The 22,299-nt window shown below is 53.7% G+C and overlaps 2 protein-coding genes across 2 annotated transcripts in view; both read right to left on the bottom strand.

The window, feature by feature from the left end:
• Window positions 1-12,487, bottom strand: part of TBC1D13 (TBC1 domain family member 13) — a 99,476-nt gene extending 86,989 nt beyond the window's left edge. Inside the window, exon 1 of the mRNA XM_056108809.1 lies at window positions 12,470-12,487. The gene's annotated coding sequence lies outside the window, so the exon portion shown is untranslated. The remainder of the gene's footprint in view (window positions 1-12,469) is intronic.
• On the bottom strand, window positions 5,165-12,697 carry SET (SET nuclear proto-oncogene). The gene is made up of 8 exons (XM_056108818.1): window positions 12,540-12,697; window positions 11,210-11,267; window positions 10,422-10,564; window positions 10,079-10,182; window positions 9,875-9,988; window positions 7,313-7,483; window positions 7,078-7,224; window positions 5,165-6,091 (listed from the first exon to the last, which is right to left on the bottom strand). The coding sequence occupies exons 1-8, from the start codon at window positions 12,610-12,612 to the stop codon at window positions 6,068-6,070; spliced, it is 834 nt and encodes a 277-aa protein (XP_055964793.1). The 5' UTR covers window positions 12,613-12,697; the 3' UTR covers window positions 5,165-6,067.
• Window positions 12,698-22,299: the final 9,602 nt, after the last annotated feature.

The raw sequence follows: 22,299 nt of genomic DNA, 5'->3' as shown, positions 1-22,299 counted from the left end.
TCGAGGCCACCCGGTGCGGAGCGCAGGGGCTTGGTGGCGGCCCGAGGGGCTGGCCGGTGCTCTGACCCCTGCAAACCGAGCGAGCGCCCCGTGCACCAACCGCCTCCCTTTCCCTCCCGCTCAACTGGGAAAAAGTACAACTGAGAAGTCGTGGAGAATCCCACTCTGCCCTAAAAGGAGAAATCAACCAAGGGGAATGAACGATTCACGAGGCAACTTGGTTCCATGGGGACGTGCCGAGTTGTGAGACTTTTTATGGGGGGTGGGGGTGGGGGCACACCGGTGGTGCTCAGGGAGCACTCCCGGCAAGGTTGGGGGTTTCCGGGATGAAATCCAGGCGCCCCTACCCCCGCTGTGACTCTTTTATAAACACATCAGCCCTGTTGAGGGCTGGATAAAAACAAGGTCCGGGCACTCAGAGGTTCCCTGAAGTGGGATTATCCAGCTGCTCGGGCTGAACGTTAAACCTAATGCAAAATGAAAAGGACTGTTTTGACTTTAGATCAGAAAGGGTTGAGATTAAAACATGAATGGGCTGGTGAAGGCATCGGTGTTGAAACACTGTATCTGAAAGCCAATCACGAAATAACTTTGTGATTTCAAGGTGACTACAGAAAAGAGTAAAAAAAGGAATCCAGGGACCCTGAACACAGTACAGAGAGCACTAGGGTTCTATCAGGAGTTAGCCCCCTGAGCAGAGCCAGGAGTAAACTCTGAGCACCGCTGAGAGTGGCCCAACAGAATTTTTGCCGCTCAATTCCTGGCACCCCATATGGTCCTCTGAGCTCGACAGGAGTGATCCCAAATCCAGGCGTCAGTTCAGACTCAAGAACAAAAAAAAAAAAAAATAAAATGAAACATGAATGAAGGGCTGCATGGCTCAAAGGTCTGAGCGTCTGAAAGCAGGAAGTGTGGGCTGAATTCCCATAGGGAGCTGAGGTGAAAATAACCCCTGAGCACTGCCGGGTGTAGCCCCAAAACATGAACTGGCTAAGCTGCCCCTTTTGGGAGGGAGGATATCTACTTGCCATCCTAATCACCAACCACACCTAGCAACAGGAAGTTGGGGGTTGGAGCGATAGCACAGCGGGTGGGACATTTGCCTTGCATGTGGCTGACCTGGGTTCAATTCCCAGCATCCCATAGGGTCCCCTGAGCACTGCCAGAAGTAATTCCTGAGTGCAGAGCAAGAAATAACCCCTGAGCAATGCCGAGTGTGACCCAAAAAGCAAACAAACAAACAAAAAAAACAGGAAGTTGAATTATGTGGATGAGCCAAAATTGGCTTTCTGGGTCTTGTAGCTTAGCACTTCCCGGTCTAAAGGTGGGTCACAAGACTGCACCCACCTTTTCTAACGACCCCAGACAGGGCCAACCACAGTAAAACCAAGCCTGTGCTCAGGGATGCACGAGTCCACAGTCCATGGTCAGCGAGCAGGCAGTGCAAACCGGCTGGAGCTGACAGTTTGAAACTGCGACAAGAAGAATCTGAGCAGACTTGAAGCTTCCTAGCAACTAAAAAGGAAACACTTCCACTGAACACTTTCCCTGTCCAGACTCTAACCATCAGTTCAAGTGTTCTTACTATGAATTCGCCTTCACTGATAGCTTCGGGGGTACACGAGGGAGGGAGGGAGGGGGAGCCTCCCCAGTAATGCCGGGGGTCAAACCAATGGCTGTGTCTGCTAGGCATGTGCTTAGCCCCAGGGAGGCCATCACTTCAGCCCCTTGGCTAGTCTGAATATAAAGCTTGTCAGCACTTCATGAGATTGGCATATCGACTGTCAGTTCCACTCTGGTATCACAGGTGGAGCAGATGCTTGCCATGTGCTGACCTGTCTGACCCCAGTACATGTCACCATGGCTCCCCAAAGTCCTCATGGTTCTTCCTATGCACTACAGTTCTCTCCTGCAGACCTATTAAAGCTAAATGGCTTGGGCCAGAGTGATGGTACATGTGGCCGAGCCAGGTTCGATCTCCGGCATCCCATATAGTCCTCTGAGCATCAACAGGCGTGATTCCTGAGCGCAGAACCAGGAGTAGCCCTTGAGCCGGGTGACCCAAAAAAGAAAAGAAAAAAAATTTTTTGTTTTTGCTTTTTGGGTCACACCTGGCAATGCACAGGGGTTATTCCTGGCTCTGCACTCAGGAATTACTCCCAGTGGTGCTCAGGGGACCATATGGGATGCTGGGAATCAACTCAGGTTGGCCGCGTGCAAGGCAAACACCCTACCCGCTGTGCTATTGCTCCAGCCCCAGAAAAAAAAATCTTAATGGCTTTTTTTTTGGGGGGTGGCAAGGGGGAAGAGGGCCACACAGCAGTGCTCAGAGGACAATGTAGTCCCAGCAACTGGACAGGGTTCAACTGCAACGCAAGGTAAGCCCTGTACTACCACCCACCCCATACATTTTGTTTCTGTGAACACTTAAAAGGGAACAGTCAGTCACTCTACTGGGTGGGGAACGCTACCTGAAATGCTAGCCCTTTCAGTACTGGGATGACTTTCTGAGCATCGGAAAGATGCTCAATGCTTTCATCCTTCATTATCAGGAAGGGCTCAGTATAAAATCTGACTTAAAACAGGGACCAAGGAAGAGAGGTCAAAGGGCTAGGCTTTTTTTTTTTTTTTTTGCTTTTTGGGTCACACTTGGCGTTGCACAAGGATTACTCCTGGCACTGCTTGAGGGACCATATGGGATGCTGGGAATCGAACCTCGGTCGGCCGTGTGCAAGGCAAACGCCCTACCTGCTGTGCTATCACTCCAAGACCTAGCATTCTTGACATGTGGGAGACCTGGGCTGGAGCCCAGCTGATGACTCCCTGGGCCCCTCCAGAACTCCTAGAACTAACAAGGCCAAGAACTCAAACCAAGCTCCCCAACGCACCCTTGGAAAACAGAGACTACAAGCTGGCCTGCTCCTCAAACCTGAGTTCTCCCTTCCAACTGCCTCACTGGCCTATTTCCACTCTGGAGAACCTGTGTTCTGTCTCAAACATGTATTTTTCCCTCTATCCCCTCACATATTTCTAAACAATGTTAAATGAAAATTTGCTTCACAAGAGGAAAAAAAAAAAGAGGGGCCAAATCGATAGATAGTGGGAAGGGCTTTCACCTGCATGTGGCTGACCTGGGTTCGATCCCTGGCATCCTGTATGGTCCTGAGCATCTCCAGGAGTAATCCCTGCAATATCAGAGTGTGACCCAAAAAAGCCAAAAAAAGGAAAAAGAAAAACCCCAGGCAAGATTCTCTATGCAGCAGCCAACGAAGCTATTAAGCTACAATGGGAGACTGGGATGGGGTGCCTGCCTTGCCTCCAACATCAGTATGGCTATCCTTGCCTCCTCCTATCACCCCGGCACCAGAAGAGATCTCAGAGAACTGCCAGAGCCGTGGCCCAAAACAAAAGCCGGGGTGGGACATAGCTTTTGGTAATGCTTTCTTCCTAGAAAAATCAAACTAGGAACTCCTAAGGGGCTGGAGTGATAGCACAGCGGTAGGGCATTTGCCTTGTGTGCAGTCTGGCCTGGCCGAGCCAGGTTTGATTCCTCTGCCCATCTCAGAATCCGGCAAGCTACAGAGAGGATCTCGCCTGCACGGCAAAGCCTGGCAATCTACCCGTGTATTCGATATACCAAACACAGTAACAAGTCTCACAATGGAGACGTTACTGGACCCGCTCAAGCAAACAGATGAACAGGACAATACTACATTGCAATAGGAACTCCAAGCTCCTGACCGCAGACCGGGCCAGCCTGAAGGGAGGGGAGCAGTGTGCAGAGGCCACAACAGCCCTATCCTGCCGGCTAGCTATAGCACCTTGTACATGACCATATTCCCCGAAAAACTTTGACGGAGGAGCCAGCCAGCCAGCCAGGGTTCAGTGTGCATAAGACCTTGCAAAGTCAAATCCCCCCACGCACCTCATGGGCCCCCAAAACTGTCCCAAAAGAGAGCCCTGTCACTCCTTGAACACTACCATGTGTGCCCTAAAGCCTCTAAGTGATGCCCCCAAAACTGCCAATCTGAATCCTAGAAAACATTTTAAAGTATTACCCTTGTTAAATGAGATTTACTACTAGTTCTAGTGACTTAGGCTTTCCAAGTTCTTTCAAGTGTTTAAAATAGAACCCATGAATCCCAACTAAGTTATTTTGCCCATGACCGTGTATCTTAACGTACAAACCTATTTATCTGAGCTACTGACATAATTCCCCAAGCCCTATCAGGTGGCCACCAACAGAAAATCTAGAGGCCAAAAAAACAAAAAAAGAAAATCTATAAGCTAGCTTCTCTGAATTGGGAACCACCAACACTTAAACAAGGCGAATGACCCCAGTCAAAAATCTTCATGTTCTTTTATTGGAGCAAGAGTCCTGGCTGCATACAGCGATGCATTCACTAGACAGAGGCCCGCACAAAGAACGCCTACGCAGAAGACAGCTCCGTGTTACAACTTTGCCTACTGATGCAGTAATTCTGTTGAGTTTCATACATCAACAAAGTTTTTTGACCAGGCTGTTAATTCACCTCTGAAAAAGTGGCATTTTACTTAGCTACTATATTTTACAGAATTAAAAAGCCCATCTGCATCAAGCAACTTCTCCTAACTTACTCACTCTTTGCACACGGGCATTTGAGCACCTCACCGAGCCCGGCAGCTCTGCAGAGGTGATGCCAGAGCAGGGTGTAGAGGTGTGTGACCTCTGGAGTTTCTCACCAACCCGGACAACTTGCTCTGGGAGCCTGTCTCCTCGAGCACGTATAAAAGCGTCCAGGGGAATCTGCCAGCAGTCACCCCAGTGTAAGCTGGTATCAGAGCACCAGACCTAATGTGATGGCAGGCACTGTTTTGGGGTGCAGGTAAAGGCCCACAGCTGATCTGATATACAAATCAAGGGCACCACATGCTCTGTACTGAGTGATCTGACCAACGCAATGCAAACAGATCTTAAGAAACTGAGGGCAAATCGCAACCAAGACGCTTCCCAGCTACTGAGACATACATGATCGAACCCCTTTGCTTGATCCACAAAGCCCTGAGGATATCACCGCAAAAATACGCCATCAAAAAATGAACTAAGGTGACAGTCTGACAATGTTATATGGCTCAAACCTGGCAAACTGATTTCAAGTAAGCTATTCTGAGAGAAAGGCATCAATCCTTTGTGTACACATTTAGTTTTATTGTAACAAAGCAACTTGTACACTTTTTAACGTTTAAAACTGAGCATCTTTTCTTTCCAGTGAAACAAAAAAAGAAATTTAAAAATAAAACAGGAACAAAATTACAATAGAGAATGTCAATTCCAAATAAGATCCTACAGGTTCTGCTGATTCTCCCATCGAGTGGCAGGGCTCAAGTCATCATTAGGAGAGAATTTTATTTTAAAAGTGTCACCTTAAACTGCAAGGATGTCCGTTAAACATCACAATTAAACATGCCAAAGGAGAAGCCATGTTGTCAAAATGCCCACTTAACCCACCCAAACATCTCAAACCCACCCTTTTGCTGACCTTCTATAACCCCATTTTTTTTAAAGATTTTTTTCTTTTTTTAAACAAGAGAAAGTAGACAGATACATGTTGGTAAATGCTAACTGTCCATATTCACATAGAGACACAGTGTCATCTCTGAGCCCAATATACAGAGAAAGGAGGAAAAAAGCTAGAATTCTATGCACTACTACACAGGGGCCTGGCCCCTCCAGCTTCAGCAGAGCTAAGGGTGCAGAAGGTCTTTCTTTTTTCCCGCAGCGCACGGTGGTGTAGATTCCATCAAGTCTGTGTTGAGACGAGAAGTGATAAAATTTAATTTGGAACAGAAACCAGTAGTCTTTCCCCACTGAATTCTGTTCAAGGTATTTCCCCGAATTAGGTAGAGAACCATGGTGTAAAGGAGAGAAAAGAGACCTCAAAAAACAGGGCGACAGACTGAGCACAGGGAGTGGGGACGGGGAGGGGCGGGGCAGGGCTAGGGGAGGGGGAGAGAAAAGAAAAAAGACTGCATCTTGCTCCCAGGGACTGGAGAAAATTAAAAAAGATTGGAATCCGTCAGTGTTCCGTTAGTCATCTTCTCCTTCATCCTCCTGTTAAAAACAAGAAACAAGATGGTGGGCAGCGGTTCATCACCAGGCAGAAGTCAGCCCCTTCCCTGTCACAAAGGACCCCACAAACCTGTACAACAACCTGAACCCAATAAATAAATGGAGACCCAGTGGCCCGGATTCAGTCAACTTCTCAGCTCAAGTCATCAAAACCAAAAGCCAATCTAGCCCAACGTGAGATTTTTACTGTGTAGAGTGGTAATAGAGTGGGCAGGGCGCTTGCCTTGCACACAACCAACCTGGGTTCAGTCCTCAGAACCCCTTATGGCATGCAGAGCCCCTCCAGGAGGAATTCCTGAGAGCAGAGCCCAGAGCAAGCCCTGAGTATACACAGGTGCGCCAGGTGTGCCCCCTCCGATAGTAATAATAAAAAAATAAATAAATCAGAAATGTTTTTTACTTTGTTCGGAGGAACATTTTTTTGTTGTTGTTGTTATTTGAAGAGCATCGAATTCCCACCACACTCCGCTCTAAGTCCCTTAAGTTAGAGCTAGACAAGAACAGGACTTTGTGGCTCTGACACAGACTATGAATGAGCTGAGCAGGTCAAAAGTTCTTTGACCTTAGACAGTACGTAAAATCCGTCTCTCCATTCAAAAGCAAAACAGTCTTCCTGGGTCCAGAGATAGATAGTACAGGGCAGGGCACCTGCAACGCATTCGGCCAACAGGGGTTTGACCCCCGCACCCCATGTGTTCTACCAAGCCAACTCGGAGTGATCCCAGAGTGCAGAGCCGGGAGTAACCCCGAGGCATCACCGGGTGTGGCTCAAATTCAAAATAGAACAAATGACTGCAGTGCTAAGCTGGGACCCAGCGAGGCCCCACAACAAAATCCAACCAGAGCTGACCTTTCCCCAAATATCTCCAACAAGTCACTGTACCTTCACTGCCAAATATTTAAGCTCCCAAGGAACGGTGAATTCTTTAAGAAATGGGGGAGCAGGAGGTATCAAAATTTTCTGTTACCTCTCCTTCCTCTCCCTCGTCGTCATCTTCATCTTCTTCACCTTCATCTTCATCCCCTTCTTCATCAATATCTTCCAATCCTTCTTCCTCTTCATCATCGTCGTCATCTTCTTCTCCTTCCCCTTCTTCATCATCCATGTCAGGAACCTTAAAAAAAAAAAAAAAACAGGAACCTTCAGAACTAATTTTCAAACAGACACAGTACAACCTTGAATAAAAGAACATTTCAACTCACCAAGTAGTACTGCAATGGGTTTGGCCAAATGTCGTCTTTGATGACCTCGCCGAGCTCATCTGCACCAGCATCCGAATGGTCAGTGAACCAAGTGAAGAAGCTCTCGGGTTCCTCATGCTGTCTCTTCCTGCTGGCTTTATTCTGTGTTTGACTTGAGCGTTTCGTCAAATCCTACATGGGGGGAGGGAAATCCCACACCTCAATGTTGATACATGTTCACTAAAACATTAAACTTCCCCCAATAATTTTAAATCAATGGCAAATAAAACTCAGATGAGTTATTATTCACATTAGTTTATTTCTGTTCCCTGTACCACACCAGCTAAGGTTAGATTTAGCTCATTCCTGGCATGGCTCTGGAGACCACTGGGGGAATCAACGCTGGGTAACAGAGTGGGGTGAGGCCACATGAAAGGCAAGTACCTTGGGGCCGGAGAGACGGTTGGCAGGCAAGGCACAGTCCCTGGTACCCCATATGGTCTCTGAGCACTGCCAGAGTGATGCTTCAGTGTAGAGCCATACTGAGCTGTGTTGGGTGTAGCCCCAAAGAACCCCCCCCCAAAAAAAGTGGCCCAGTTCCTTAACACCTGTACTATCTCTCTGGACCCTCCATGTTTTGTTTTGTCATTTCTGGGGAAATGGACAGGGCCCACAAGCTGCAAGAGGGATCAAATCCGAGTTAGCCAGAGCAGGGAATGGAGCAGGGAACGTTTCTGAACCCCCAGAACTATTTCTCAGACCCCTCCCAAATAGTCTTATTTAAATTCAAGTATATGGCTGACAGGATCTGGCTTGGTAGTAAAGCATGACTTGCAGAGGTGAGGTACTCGGTTTGATCCTGCCCCCTCCCCCATTATACGGGCTGCAGATGAAGTTTAGTGGCAAAGTCCATAACTCACAGGTATCCTCACACTCAACTCCCTTGGCAGGATCCCTTGACCCGCACCATACAAAATGTATGAATGAGATCCCCCTGCTAGATAGAAATATTCTACAGACTGCTACTAATCTGAGGACCAGAAAGATGACAATAGACAACACATGGATTGCCAGCAGAGACCCAGGTTCAATATTTGTTATCCACTGAGCCCAAGCATTGCCAGGAAAATTCCCAAGCACACAAGTGAGCATAGCACTGAATACTGCGAGGTGTGGTCTCAAAACAAACAAAAAAACCCCACCAAAACTGGGTCTGAAGCAATACTACAGCAGATAGAGAGCTTGCCGCGTACGTGGCTGACCAGGGTTCAATCCCCAGCATCCCAGAAAGTCTCCCAAGCACCTCCAGGAAAGGTTCCTGGGTGGCGTAACACCTGCTGTCAATAGGTCTGGCAACTCCCTCCAAAGAGACCCCAGAAAACAAAACATTTTCTCCACTCCACCCCAATGAAAAAAATTTTAATTCTCATCGATTTTTTTCTGCAATAAAACCATACTGATCTGTTTGGGGGCCACACCCAGATCTGCTCAGAACTTACTCATGATGGGACTGGGGGGACCAATATGGTGATGGGAATCAAACCTGGGACTGCCACATGCAAGGCACTGTCCTATTGTACCAATCTCGTGTACTTGTCCCATCAAACCAGCTCTACATTTTAGGAGTGGGTGGGTACTTGGACCACACCACTTCTTCTAAGGGCTTATAACTAGCTGTTCTCAGAGATAATTTCTGGTGGTGTCCAAGGGACCAAACATAGTAGCAGGAATCAGATCAGCACCAGACACTTGCTTTAATGCCTATCCTACTGCACCAGCTCCAAAATAAATTATTTTTTTTCTTTTTGGGTCTCATCTGGCTCTGAGCTCATGAATTACTACTCCTGGCAGTGCTCAGGGGACCAGACAGGAACGCCAGGGACTGAACCCGGATCGGCAGCATACAAGGCAAACACCCTCCCTGCTGCGCTATTGCACTCACCAGTTACTTTAACTGCCAACATAATACACCAAGAATGTTCAATTTCCCAGCACCCCAGATGGTCCCGGAGAGTGAGTCCTTCCTGAGCACAACCAGGAGCAAACCTGAACAATGGCACGTGATACCCCCCCCCCCCAAAAAGAATGTAGAATATATCCAGTCAGAGATCACAGATCATGCAGCAGGTGAGGGGTTTCACTCATGTGCAACTGACCTGGGCTTGATCTCAGGCACTTCATACAGTCCCGAGCAGAGCCAAGAGTGAACTCTGAACACTTCCCGTGCGAATACAGCCCCCCAAACCCTACGCATGCACTAAATTTGCAAAAGGCATACTTAGGGCTGGAGAGATAGTAAAATAGGGAGTCTACCTTGCACATGGCTGACCAGGGTAAGATCCACAGCACCCCATATGCGTCCCAAGCACCCTAGTAATAATCCCTGAGTACAGAGCCAGGAGTAAGTCTTGAGCACCACCAAGTGTGGCGAGAGAATAAATAAAATCAAAGTACATTCAGGCTATGGTTTTAGCTTTTACACATTGCAGATTTTGTATATTTCAAGAATTTGTATCGAAAATGCTGCCACTGCAATTAGGAAAATTAAGTCAAATGTACAAAAGGACATTTTCCCCAATGTACCTTTCCAGATTTCCATTTGATTTCAGTGGCCTTTGAAGATGGATCACCACTCTCATTCAGATGAAATTCTTTGGAGAGAACTTTATTTTCAAAGTAAGGGTTTTCATCAAAATACTGTAAGTACAAGAAAAAAAAAACACATTAAATAACTCACACAACCCAAACTTGGGATAATTTCCAAAACAAGAAGTTAACAATACTCACAAAATCTATTCTGTAACCTGATTTAATATCTTCAAATTCTGTCACTTCAACTCTTGTCAAATAATGCAGCGCCTCTTCATCCTCCTCCCCAAGCAGCGCAGACACTACACCAGCAAAGCACAAGTCAGACCACCAGGAAAACTGCCCCAACTCACAAAACCAAGAGTCTTCTCTTTCCAAGCACCTAAGGGAGCCCCCTGGGAGGACACGCTCTCCTAGGGATGCACACCAACAGGTACCCCGACACCACGCCGCACCCACCCCAAACCAACACGCTCCTACTGCTCCTCCACCCGTGGGCACCTCACACACCCTCTCACAAGGACCCACACCACCAACCTACCTTGTGGATGGTTGACAAATGTTGTTACCCAAAAGTTGGGGATTTTGGCGATCAATTCCGACCTCTTCTGAAAAAATGGTTGGCGGAGTTTGTTATATTTCTGTTCTACTTTCAAAATCTCCTCACTGGCTTGCTCATTAAGTCTGAAGGAGGAAAGGAAAGATGTATTGACTACGACAGTTTGGACAAACACAAAAATCAGACAAAGAACACTTTTCCCCTTCCTAGCTTTTAGGGACATCGAATAGGTGACCACTTGGATTTAGCCGGAAACAAGTTAAACCTGAACCACCAATCTGATGCGATTTTGCCTATAGACTGGATAGACAATTCAGAAAGCACACACGGGAACACGTGTGGTTTACACAGGGCAACTTTATACATCTATATTTGCACCTGGAGCGGCCTCCCAGTTCCCTCCAGCAGTAGTGTTTTAGAAAAGACCAGAAACAGGCATGCATAAGAAACTCCCGGGCAGGAAACAAAGTTACTAGGCAGTGGGTCCGCTGCCATCCATCACACTCAACTGTCACTGGCCTGGGAGCCTCCCACCAGGCCATCTGCGGCCCTTAAAAATAAACCCATTTTTACAAGGTCAGAGTGCTTGCCTCCAAATTCGTTGCTGTGCTCAAATATTTGCAAAAAAAATTAAGGACACTGGGAGCTTCTAGTAGTTCCACTATTGTAACAGACTCCACTTGGCCAAGGCCTAGAATGATCCCTCCAATCTCAATGATCAGCCCAGGATATGTCCCTCCGATCCCTCCCGGTTCAACAGAAAGCATTACCTGTCTATTTCATTTTGTACTTCATCAATATGTTCAATCGCTTCCTGCTGCTCTTTTTCTGTAAGGGAAAAGATGTGTGAGGCTCGAATCTGGTTACAGACAGACCAAGCAACACCGTGTGACCGACACCAAGGGACGCTTTAAAAAAAAAAAAAAACCGACAAGGCACACTCCCCACGTGTTCACATGCGTAGTCGACAAATCGCTTTTCAATTAAAAGACCGCTCACAAATCCTGTTGACGAGACTCAAAACATTTGTAGCGTGTTTTATTTTTTTTTAAAGAGTTCTACTACAAGGAACAGACCTATCAGTAAAGTTTCCAGGACGAGAGGGACGAAATAAGCCTTATTCGGAATTTCCGAGGACTTATCATTGACCAGGCTGCCCCGGGGTAACTCAAACCACCCACAGGAGCAGAACCCGGGACCCCACCCCGAGCTCCAGGGAACACTCCCTTTTTCTAAAGTTAGAGCCGGCGCCCTGGGGCCGTTAGGAACCCCCTGGACTTTTACCTCCTTAAGCACTACGACCCTGGGAATCCACATGTCCTCCCCGGCCTGGGGGGGAGGGGAGGGGGCGAGAGAGGGGACCCCCACCGCGGCGTGGGCGCACCCTGCACGCGGCCCGAGCCCGGGCGCGGCGGCCGAGGGGGGTGTGCTCGGGGCCAAAAGGTGCCTCTTTTTGTGCCGCCCCACGCGGCGGCCCGGCGGGCCCCCGGAGCGCGGGCTCCATTTCCGGGGCGGGCGGCCCCATTGTCGGGGGCCCCCCGCCGGCGAGCCCCGCGCGCGCGCGCCGCCGCCGCCGCGGCCCACGTGGGGAGCGGCCCGAGCATCCTCGGCGGCGGCGGCGGCCCGGCGGGCGCCCCCGGAGCCGGCCGGCCGCGTGCTCCCGCGGGCGGGCGGCGGCGCGGGGCGGGCGGGCGGCGCGGGGCGGGCGGGGGGCGCGGCGCGGGGCGGGGGGCGGCGGCGGAGGCGGCGGCGGCGGCGGCGCGGCCCGCGGGCGGCCGCACCATGTGGCGGCGGCGGCGGCGGCTGATGGGAGCGAGGCATCATGGCGGAGCACAATAAAGAGGCTTCTCGGGAGGGAGGAGGGGAGGCGGGCGGGGAGGGGGAGGAAGGGGGGGTCTCCGCCCGCGCCGCGCAGGCCGCGGCCGCCGCCCCCGCCTGCCGCGCCCGCGCCCCCCGCGCCCCGAAGCGGGGAAGGGGCGAAAAGAAAGCGGCGCCGCGGCCTCGCGCCCGCCGCCCCCCGCGCGCCCCGCGCCCGCCGCCGCCGCCGCCGCCGCGGCCGGCGAAGATGGCGGCGCCGCCGGCCCCCGCCTCGCCGCTCACCTGAGGTCTCGTCGGCCCCGTCGTGGTTGGAGTTGAGCTCCTTTTTACTGACTTTGGCCGCCGGCGCCGACATGGTGCTGCTCCCGCGGGGGGCGGGCGGGGAGGCGCGAAGGGCAGGCGACGGGCGGGGGGCGGCGGCGGCGGCGGCGGCTTCCCCTCTCGCCACACGCGCGGCTCCTCGCTCGCTCCGGCCGCCTCCTCCCGGGCTCGCTCGCTCGCTCGCTCGCTCCCCGGCGGCTGGCGCGCGCGGCCCTCGCGGCCTGGCGACGAGGGCGGGGCTGGCGCGGCGCGGCGCGGCGGCCGGGCCGGGCCCGGGCGGTGCGACGGCGGCGGCGGCGGCGAGCGGGCGGGCGGGCGGTGGGCGGCCGGGCTTCACTCACGCTCGCGCTCCAGCTCGCTGCTCGCTCTCCGAGCCGCCTCCTCCTCCTCCTCCGCCGCCTCCTCCGCCTCCTCCTCCTCCTCCACCTCCACCTCTTCTCCCCCCTCCTCCTCCTCCTCCTCCCGGCGGCGCGGGGCGGGCGGCAGTGCGCAGGCGCGCCAGGCCCCGCGCGCACGCCCCGCCCCCGGCCGGGGAGGCTCGCGCCGCCGCGCCATTGGCTGTGCGGCGCCGGGACGCGGGGACGGCGCGGCGGCGGCGAGACCCACTGGGCCGGCCCGAGAGGCGGGAGGAAGCCGCGCCGCGACGTCCGGGCGGGCCGCCCCCCGCGCCGCGCCGCGCCGCGCCCCTCCCCCCGCCGCTGCCGCCGCCGTCGGCGCCAGCCGACCCGGGACTTTTGCGCGCTCCGGAGCGCGCGGCGGGCCCCGGAGGCGGGGCCCGGCGCGCGTCACGTGGTGGCCGAACGGCTCCCTCCCGCCCCGCCCCCCTCGGCGCGGGGCGGCTCGGGAGCGGGGCGCGCGCCGCGGATCCCCAGGCCGCGGGGCCTAGTCGTGCGTAGCGCGTCGCGGGCGCCCGGTCGCTCCGGGGAGGAAGGCGACGCCTCCGTCCGCGCTCCCCGGGTCCGGCCTTTCCCGGCGCGCAGTCGACCAGCAGGGAGTGGGCCCCCCCGCCCGCCCCCCGGGCCGGATCACTTTCTCCCCCCACCCCTCTCCGCGCGGACTTCCCCTTTCGAATCCGCAAAATGCAAAGGCTGACAGATGCCTGTGGGCGCGGCGGGGACCTGTTGGCCGGCGGGGCCGAGTGGTGGAAGGGTGCTGTCGGCAGCGGGATGCCCCTGCGAGGGGCCACTTCTGGCCACACACCGGCGCCGGGAAGAAGCCGCGCCGAGTGCGGATACCCGCGTGGCGCGCGTCTCTGCGCGTGTCTCTCCTCGTGGCCGCACGAATCGCGGGCAGCTAGGGGCAGCGGGGAGTAGCTCCCGGTAGGGCCAAGGCATTTAAGTTTTTTAAAAAAAATAATACAAGGGCCAGGAGCCATAGTCCTGCGGCATAGGCCATTTGCCTCGCACGTGGCCGACCTGGGTTGGATTCCCGGGCACCCATATGGTCCCCTGAGTCCTGCCAGGAGTCAGGCCTGGGCAAAAATGCTTTAAGTGGGAGTCTGGCGAAATAATACAGTGGCCTGGCACATGGCCGACCCAGACCATAACCCCCGGTGACCCATTGTCATCCCAGGAGCCCCACCAGGAGTAAGCCCTGAGTACCTCAAAAAACAATAATAAAATGCTTCCCAGATATTGGAACTACACCCCACTCTACTTCCTGCTCCCCTGCTACTGATCACAAAAACTCTGAGATCTCTCCTAGTCTGTTAGAGGTTGGGGTATTTGCTGCTGCGGCTCAAAACTGCCCCCTATTAAATAAGACAGACACAAACATATTGGGGATTCCCACCCTTTTCACACAATTGCATGGAAATCCTTCCCCGCCAAAGCTTACTCTCATCTGAACCCAGCTCAAGTCCCAGGGATTCCAACTAGAAAGGCTTTTGAAAGAATTAGGGTCAGTGGCACTCCAATTCATGTTTAACACTCCAGCTCCCAGAAAAGGGAAGAAATTACACGTGTCAAAAACCCCAGGTTTATGGCCCCTCCAGCTTCCAAGGTAGAGAATTACCTTAACTTTGGGAGCTTTCAGCTACTCTGTGATGTCAGAACAAATCATATGGGTGAGAAACAGTTGGGGGGGTGGGGATGGGGGGGTTATAAGATAGCTCAATGGCTGGAGCACATGCTTTGTTTGGCAGAGGCCTGGCACACTAGGGGCCTTTCTGTTCCATTCTATTCTGTTCCCTGGCCTGGACCAGCAGGTCCAGTGTCACCAGAAGGGGTCCCTGGAGCATCCAGTTGCGTTATCTGTGAAGGACCTATGGTCATGGCCCCAAAACCCCCCAAAAAGGAAAAGAAATAGCAGAAGACTCTGCAGAACCATATCCCTCACCCTCCCCACCCTAAGCTCTGATAACTCTTATTTTCTCATTTATTCTCACAAGACAGATGTCATTTAATAAAACTGAACAGATAAAAATCAACTGGGGATGTGGCAGAACCAAGACTTACTTTGTGCCCCCTAAGCCTCTTTCTTTAAAAGAAGGATGCTGGGATGATCCCCAGCACCTCCTTCGTGGGAAGTGAACTCTAGCACTGAGCTATACCAAACAGAACCAAGATTTCAGACTAGGCGGGTGGGCAGCAAAGCCCCTGAACTAAGAGTCCTTTCCAGCTGTGACAGGACCTGCAGCAAGACGTGCCTCTAACGTCAGGACCTGGCACCTAACCCAACAAAACCCTCCTCACGCTGGTGAACACCTATGATTTAATTTTCTCTCCCACGTTATTTTCTTTAACTGCAGGTCACACTCCACTTGATTATTTTCCTGACCCTTCAACGGCATGGAACAGTCTGAAACACTACAGCTCTCTAGAAATAAACTCCGTTCACAAGTCGGTTCCCTGACCCAGAGCCCCTCTTCAGTGTCTGATTGCCCTCCTAGCAGTGTTTTCCACATTTTTTGGTGAGGAGGGCAGGTAGGGGACCTTGTGATAAGGCTCCAGGGCTTTCAGACTTCCTCTTCGAACAGCCTTAATAGAGCTGGGTACTGGAGCAATAGCATAGCAGCTAAAGCACTTGCTTTGCATGCAGCAGTTCCAAGTTCGATCCCCGGTGTCCCACAAGGTCCCCAAGCACCATCAGGAGTAATTCCTGAGTACAAAGCCAGGAATAACCCCTGAGCATCACCGTGAACCAAAAAACAAATAAACAAAAAACGAGCCCTCACACAGATCACTCCTGACCTTTCACTTCTCAGGGATGAATGCAAGAACACAGGCCAGGAAGGAGAAGAGAAAGAGAAAGCAAAAGGGCAAGAATTTCAGTAAACAAGGGAGTGGCACAGACCCCAAGTGATGTTTCACCCAGATTGAACCAGAATCCCTCCCTGCCTTGCACCTGACCCCGAAATTCCTCCTCTGCTCCCCCCGTTCCCAGAGCCTCCCCACAGCCTGGAGTCAGAAAGTCTCCAGAGATGACCAGGAAATCTTTACTAAGATGGCCTCCACATGGTCTTTCAGAGCTTTTTGTTTTCCGGTACACCTGGCACTGCAATGGGAGGTGGGGACCGTCACTCCTAGTGCAGTTCAGGAGACTAAAGCGCTAGGGAGGAACACGAGGCCCCTAAATGCAAGATGTGTGCCCAGGGCCTGGCACTGTATGTGGTCCCAAGCACCCAGGGAGGAGCCTCTGTCTGGGTACCACAGGGGGAGGCCCCAACTTCCCCCAGTAATATACTCTGTCCCTTGAGCTTCCTTACCCCATCACCCTCACTGGGGATTGAACACAGGGCTTCTACCACTGAGGACCTGAGAAACGGCCCAGGGGTCAAGATCTTGTATGCTGCTGATTCCAGTTTGATCCCTGGTACCTCCAGGGGTCCCCCAAGCACCACGGGGTATGGCACCCAAATTGGAAAACAAGGAGCAAAGAGAGTTCTACCCGTGGGACAATTCCCCAAGCCAGCAACTCCTTCCTCTGATGGGGAAAGGAACCCCCCCCAACACACACACACACACACACACACACACACACACACACACACTTCCTGCTTTGGGAGGAGGGCTGCTGTAGTCCTTCACGCTGGGTCTGCACAGTGCCCAGTAGTGGACTGCTTTTTGTGAGTTTGAATGAAACATACCAAAGTAATTGTACTTACATCTCCCACCCTTTGTGCTACTATTTCTCCCAGGAAGCTAAATGGAAGCCGAGCTGAAGAAACACTTTAGCTTCCTCATAAGTGGAAACAAACTTACTGCCCATCTGACTTACTGCCCATCTGAGGAACCTGATTAAGTACCAATACTGAGCTGGTCTTTTTGCAGAACTGACAGGAAGCCAGGGCCGGCCCTCACGTAGGCCAAGTGCCCTCCGGATGAGCCTCATCCCAGCTTACAAAGCTCTGGGTGGATCTATTTGGTAGCAAGGAACCAGGCCCATGGTCTCCTACACCTGAGGCAGGTCCTCTGCACATTTGAGCTCAGTGGTGTTTTTCTTTAATTTTCTTTAACCTTGATTTGTTCTGTTTGGGGGCCACACCCAGCAGTGCTCAGGACTTACTCCTGGCTGGCACTCAAGACCCTGAACTGAACCCCAGGGGGTGCAAGGGTAAGAGTCCTACCTAACTAAGCCCAGGAAGTCAAATGCCTCAAGTCACCTTGGGCTGGAGCGATAGCACAGCGGGTAGGGCGTTCGCCTTACAAGCGGCCAACATGGCCGACCCGAGTTCGATTCCTCCGCCCCTCTCGGAGAGCCCAGCAAGCTACCGAGAGTATTCAATATGCCAGACACAGTAACAACAAAGTCTCCAATGGAGACATTACTGGGCCCGCTCGAGCAAATCGACGATCAACAGGAGGGCCTTTACCTTACCTTTACCAAGTCACCTTGAAGCCCCATGGAACCCTGTGATGAGAACTGTGTCCCTTCCAGAGGTGGCTGGGCTCACTGAGCCCTGTCCCCTCTCTGGCCCGCCCGCCAAGTGTCCCAGAGCCCTGCTTTCCTGATCAAACACAACCTCTAGATGACCTGGAACCGGAATAGCCCAGGAACCACTGACTCCCAGGAAACAGGGTGCAGAGGCTGGAGCATCTAAGTGCTGAAAGCCCGCCAAAAGCCAGGTGGGGCATTTGCCTTGCACACACCCAGGTTGGAGCCCTAGCATCTCATATGGCCGCCCAAGCACTGCCAGGAGGGATCCCGGAGCACAGAGGAGGTCCTGAATAGCGGCGAGTGTGCCCCCAACCCAATAAGTAGAAGAGAAACTCAGAGTAAAAAAAAATATATGATTGTTGATTAGAGTGAGAAGTAACCCTTGAGTTGCCTTAAGGACGTGACTCCATCCCCCCAAAATATATATTCCTTTGGGGTTGGAGAGATAGAGCATTTGTTTTGCACACAGAAGACCCGGGTTCGGTCCCCCAGAATCCCATACGGTACCCCAAACACCACCGGGAGTTAATATGAATGCAGAGCCAGAAATAACTCCTGAGCATTGCCGGGTGTGGCCCAAAAAGTGTTTTAAAAAGTGAGTAGCAAAAGGCCAAAGCTAGGGCCCAGACGGCGCACATTGGTGGGGAGAATGGAGAGCCGCAGGGGCTGGCCATGAGGGCCTCCAGCAGGACCGGGGCCCCCCGGAGCCGCGCCCCAGGAGAAGAGCCCGGCCGGCCCGGAAGTCCAGTCTATACCTCGAGGGCAGGGGGAAGGCCTGCACCGGGTGGAAGGCGGAGTCACATGACCGGCCTCGCCGAACCGGGCGGGGAGGAGGAAATTGGAAGGGAGTCGGGGAGGCGCGGGCGCCGCCGGCCCGGGCCCGGGAAACAAAGGTAGCGGCCGGGCAGAGGCGCAGGGCCGGCGAGGCCCTGGGCGCTGGGCGCCTGGGGGTGCCGCGGTCTCGGGGCGTGGGCGGGAAGTCTGGGGACTGCGGGGCGAGTCGGTGTGTGCAGGGAGCGGGGAGAGAGTCCCTGTGCGCCCCGGTTCGCCCCCTCGGGTCCCCGCCTCACTTAGACCCGTTTGCACGCACACAGAAAACCCTCCGGGGGCTTGCGGGGTTGCGGGACGGGGCGCGGGGGGTCCCTCGCAGAGGGGACTCGGAAAAGCAGCGGCCCCGGGTCCCGGCGGCGCCCGTTCCGGACCCTGGTTCTTCGACAGCTGCAGGGAAACCCGAGGGGCGCCACCCCCGAGACGTACCTCCCTTGCGCACGCCCGAAGAGTTCGAGGCGTCCTCGGCCTTGAGGGCGCCAGCACCCCGGGGTCTCTTGGTCTGCGGCGGCGGCGGCGCGGGCTGGCGCTTGGGGGTCATGCTGGAGAGGGCAGGTGGGCAAGGGCGCGTGGGCGGCGGAGCCGGGCGCTACTCTGGCCGCCCCAGGTGACCGCACTTTAAAGCCGCCTCCGAGGGCTATTTACATGACAGTGAGAGGCCCCCGCCCGCCCGCCCACCCTCCCGCCTCATTCTCCTCCCGCCTTTCGGGGGGCGGGGGGGGGGCTTCCAGGGCCGTCTGTTGTGCTCTCCGGGGCGCTGCCCGTCCCGACGTGAAACGCCCGCGGCCCATCCCCCCCAACCCGCGGCCCCTTCCCAAATCCTGTTGGGGGGACGGCCCGCCCCGGGAAGGGAACGTCTGACTCTCACTCTCTCCTCTCTCGTTCCTCTCTCTCTCTCTCTCTCTCTCTCTCTCTCTCTCTCTCTCTCTCTCTCTCTCTCTCTCTCTCCTCTTTCTCTCTCGTTTAAACATGCCTTTGCCTCACCTCATCTAGAACATTCTTTCTCCCCTGCCCCCATTCCTAGGTCGGTCGGCCTAACCCCTCCCCAATCTCCAGCTTTAAGCTTGGCAGGGACAGCAAAGTTAAACTAAAGGTTCCCCGGGGAGAATTACAGAGGAAGGGGGTGGGGGACCTTCATCCTTTCCGACCATTTCAAAAGGAGAGAAGGCTGAGATGCAGGACACCCCCCCACCCCCGCAGGAATCTCTGGGGGTGGGGTGACCAGCCAAGGGATGGGGGTGGTGATGCTGGGTGAGGCCCATGGAAGGAGTGCACAGCCACTAGTGGAAGGTCCCTTTATACCACCACCTAGGAAAACAGTGATAATTACTATCACTGTGTTTGTCCCCTGCAGTATCGGCCCAGCCACGCTCCGGAGACTGCGTCAAGGGCTGGAGCCTGCAGGAGAGGCCTGATTCCAGCTCTAGGACCCCCTGGTTCTCCCACCACCACCCCCAGGTGTGGCGCAAAAACAGAAGGGAGGGGGCTGGAGCAATAGCAGAGCGGGTAGGGCGTTTGCCTTGCACAAGGCCAACCCTGGATCGATTCCCATATGGTCCCCTGAACACTACTAGGGGTAATTCCTGAGTGCAGAGCCAGGAGTAACCCCTGTGCATCACCGTGTGTGACCCAAAAAGGAAAAAAAAAAACAGAAGGGAACAATATCTCCCCACTACAGCGAACACAGCCCTCTAGGAAGAACGGGCTGTAAGAAATGTGTGTGGGGCTGGAGCAATATATTGCACACCGGGTAGGGTGTTTGCCTTGCATGCAGCTGATAGGGTTCCATTCCCAGTGTCCCATATGGTCCCCCAGCACTGCCAGGAGTAATTCCTGAGTGCATGAGCCAGGAGTAACCCCTGAGCATCGCCGGGTCTGACTCAAAAAGCCCCCCCCCAAAAAAAAAAAGTGTGCAAAATTTCAGTGCAGGCCTGCATACTGCAGCCCGGAGGCACTCGCCTTGCACACAGCCAATCCTGGTTGGATCCCCAGGACTGCTACAGTCCCCCAGGCTCTGCCAGAAGTGATCCCTGAGCACCACCAGTGTGGCCCAAGAACAAAAAGAAAGTTTGAGGCAGCAGCATTCCAAAGGGCCCAAATCCTGGAACTGATTCACCATGTAAAGACCTTGTCACTGAACATAGAGGAACCCAGTCAAGTGAAGGATCAGGACCAAACAAAGGATCCTTCCAGGGGCCGGGGAGCGGGTGGGAGCACAGACAGGATCCAGCTGCACACGGGCACCCCTGAAGAAACTTCCCTCACAAAAAATCCCCTGGGCCAGGGCTGCCTGGGTGCAAGCATGTGGCTGGGGCTGTGGCCTCACCCTGGTGCCACCTGCCTCTCCCACACCCCACAGCCACACCCGGTACCCTGTGCCCCCGTAGCTCTGTACTCTACTGTCAGCCCAGGGGGCTGGGGAGGAGTGACAGAAGGAGAAGGCATTTGCCTTGCATGTGAGCCAGGTTCAATCCCCAAAACCCCAAGGGGTCCCACAAACACTGTCCCTTCCAGAGGTGGCTGGGCTCACTGAGCCCTGTCCCCTCTCTGGCCCGCCCGCCAAGTGTCCCAGAGCCCTGCTTTCCTGATCAAACACAACCTCTAGATGTCTTGGACCCGGAACAGCCCAGGAACCAGCGACTCCCAGGAAACAGGATGCAGAGGCTGGAGCATCTAAGTGTCGAAAACCCGCCAAAAGCCAGGTGGGGCATTTGCCTTGCATGCACCCAGGTTAGAGCTCCAGCATCTTATATGGCCGCCCAAGCACTGCCAGGAGTGATCCCGGAGCACAGAGGAGGTTCTGAATAGCAGCAAGTGTGCCCCAATCCAATAAGGAGAAGAGAAACTCAGGGTTAAAAAAAAAAAAGTGATTCAGGAGTGGTCCCTGAGCACAGAGCCAGGAGCAAGCCTGGAACACTACTGGATCAGTCACTGTCCTCCCATTGTTCATCGATTTCCTCAAGTGGGCCCAGTAACGTCTCCATTGTGACAATTGTTACTGTGTTTGGCATATCGAATATGTCACGGGTAGCTTACCAGGCTTTGCCGCGTAGGCGAGATACTCTCAGTAGCTTGCTGGGCTCTCTGAAAGAGGTGGAGGAGGAATCGAACTCCGGTCAGCCATGTTGGCCGCTTGCAAGGCAAATGCCCTACCTGCTGTGCCCACACTGCTGGATATAGCTCAAAAATAGAAACAAATAGTCAGACCTGCACCATCAGGATGAGTATCAGTCCCTCTCCCCCGCCAGAGAGAGACAAAGCTGATCAGTACTGTTAGACAGTACTGTTGCAGTGACCTTGACCTTGGGGCCAGGGCCAGATGTCTTTGGAGGAGGGCAGGCAGGGCCTACAGGATCCTGGTGATGGGCCTGGCTGATCTGGGACAGGTTACAGTGTTTGCTGTTGGAAGCACTGGCTGCCCTCGCTCTGATAATTTTGTTTTGTGTGGGTCCACACCCAGTGCTCCAAGGCTTCCTTTCCAGCGCTGCACTGAGGAATGGCTCCTGGTAGGGCTCAGGGACCCATACGTGGTGTCAGGGACTGAAGCTGGGTGGGTCCGTGCAAAGCAAACCACTCAACTATCCCTCCAGCCCCTTCTGTTTGGGCGACACTGGTCCTGGTTCCTGCTTGGGACTACACCCAACTCGGTGCTCGCGAGTCACTCACTAGGCATGAAACCAAGGGTTCACACAGGCAAGGTAAGGCCATCTCCTTGGTTTTGCCAAAGAGACCAAAGATCCTTTTTTTTTTTTTTTTTTTGCTTTTTGGGTCACACCCAGCAATGCACAGGGGTTACTCCTGGATCTGCACTCAGGAATACTCTTGGTGGTGCTCAGGGGACCATATGGGATGCTGGGAATCGAACCCGGGTCTGCCGCATGCAAGGCAAATGCCCTACCCACTGTGCTATTACTCCAGCCCCCAAGAGACCAAAGATCCTTATGTTGATGGAAAAAAATCTTTGCATTGAGGCTCACCCAGTGGAAAGTCCTGGGGTGTCACCCAGTTTTGTGCT

The sequence above is a fragment of the Sorex fumeus genome, unplaced genomic scaffold, assembly GCF_029834395.1.
Source record: "Sorex fumeus unplaced genomic scaffold, SorFum_2.1 ptg000233l, whole genome shotgun sequence".
Lineage (NCBI taxonomy): Eukaryota > Metazoa > Chordata > Mammalia > Eulipotyphla > Soricidae > Sorex > Sorex fumeus.
The sequence above is the reverse complement of the archived record's forward strand: the minus strand, read 5'-3'. Positions and strand labels throughout refer to the sequence as shown.

Bases quoted from the DNA above. Each gene is read 5' to 3' on its own strand.
- SET (XM_056108818.1), bottom strand. From the start codon at position 12,612: ATGTCGGCGCCGGCGGCCAAAGTCAGTAAAAAGGAGCTCAACTCCAAC. The intron at 10,183-10,421 runs GTAGGTTGGTGG...TTGCTGGTGTAG, and splicing joins ATTTGTCAACCATCCACAAG to TGTCTGCGCTGCTTGGGGAG. The intron at 9,989-10,078 runs GTGAGTATTGTT...TTGTACTTACAG, and splicing joins CAGGTTACAGAATAGATTTT to TATTTTGATGAAAACCCTTA.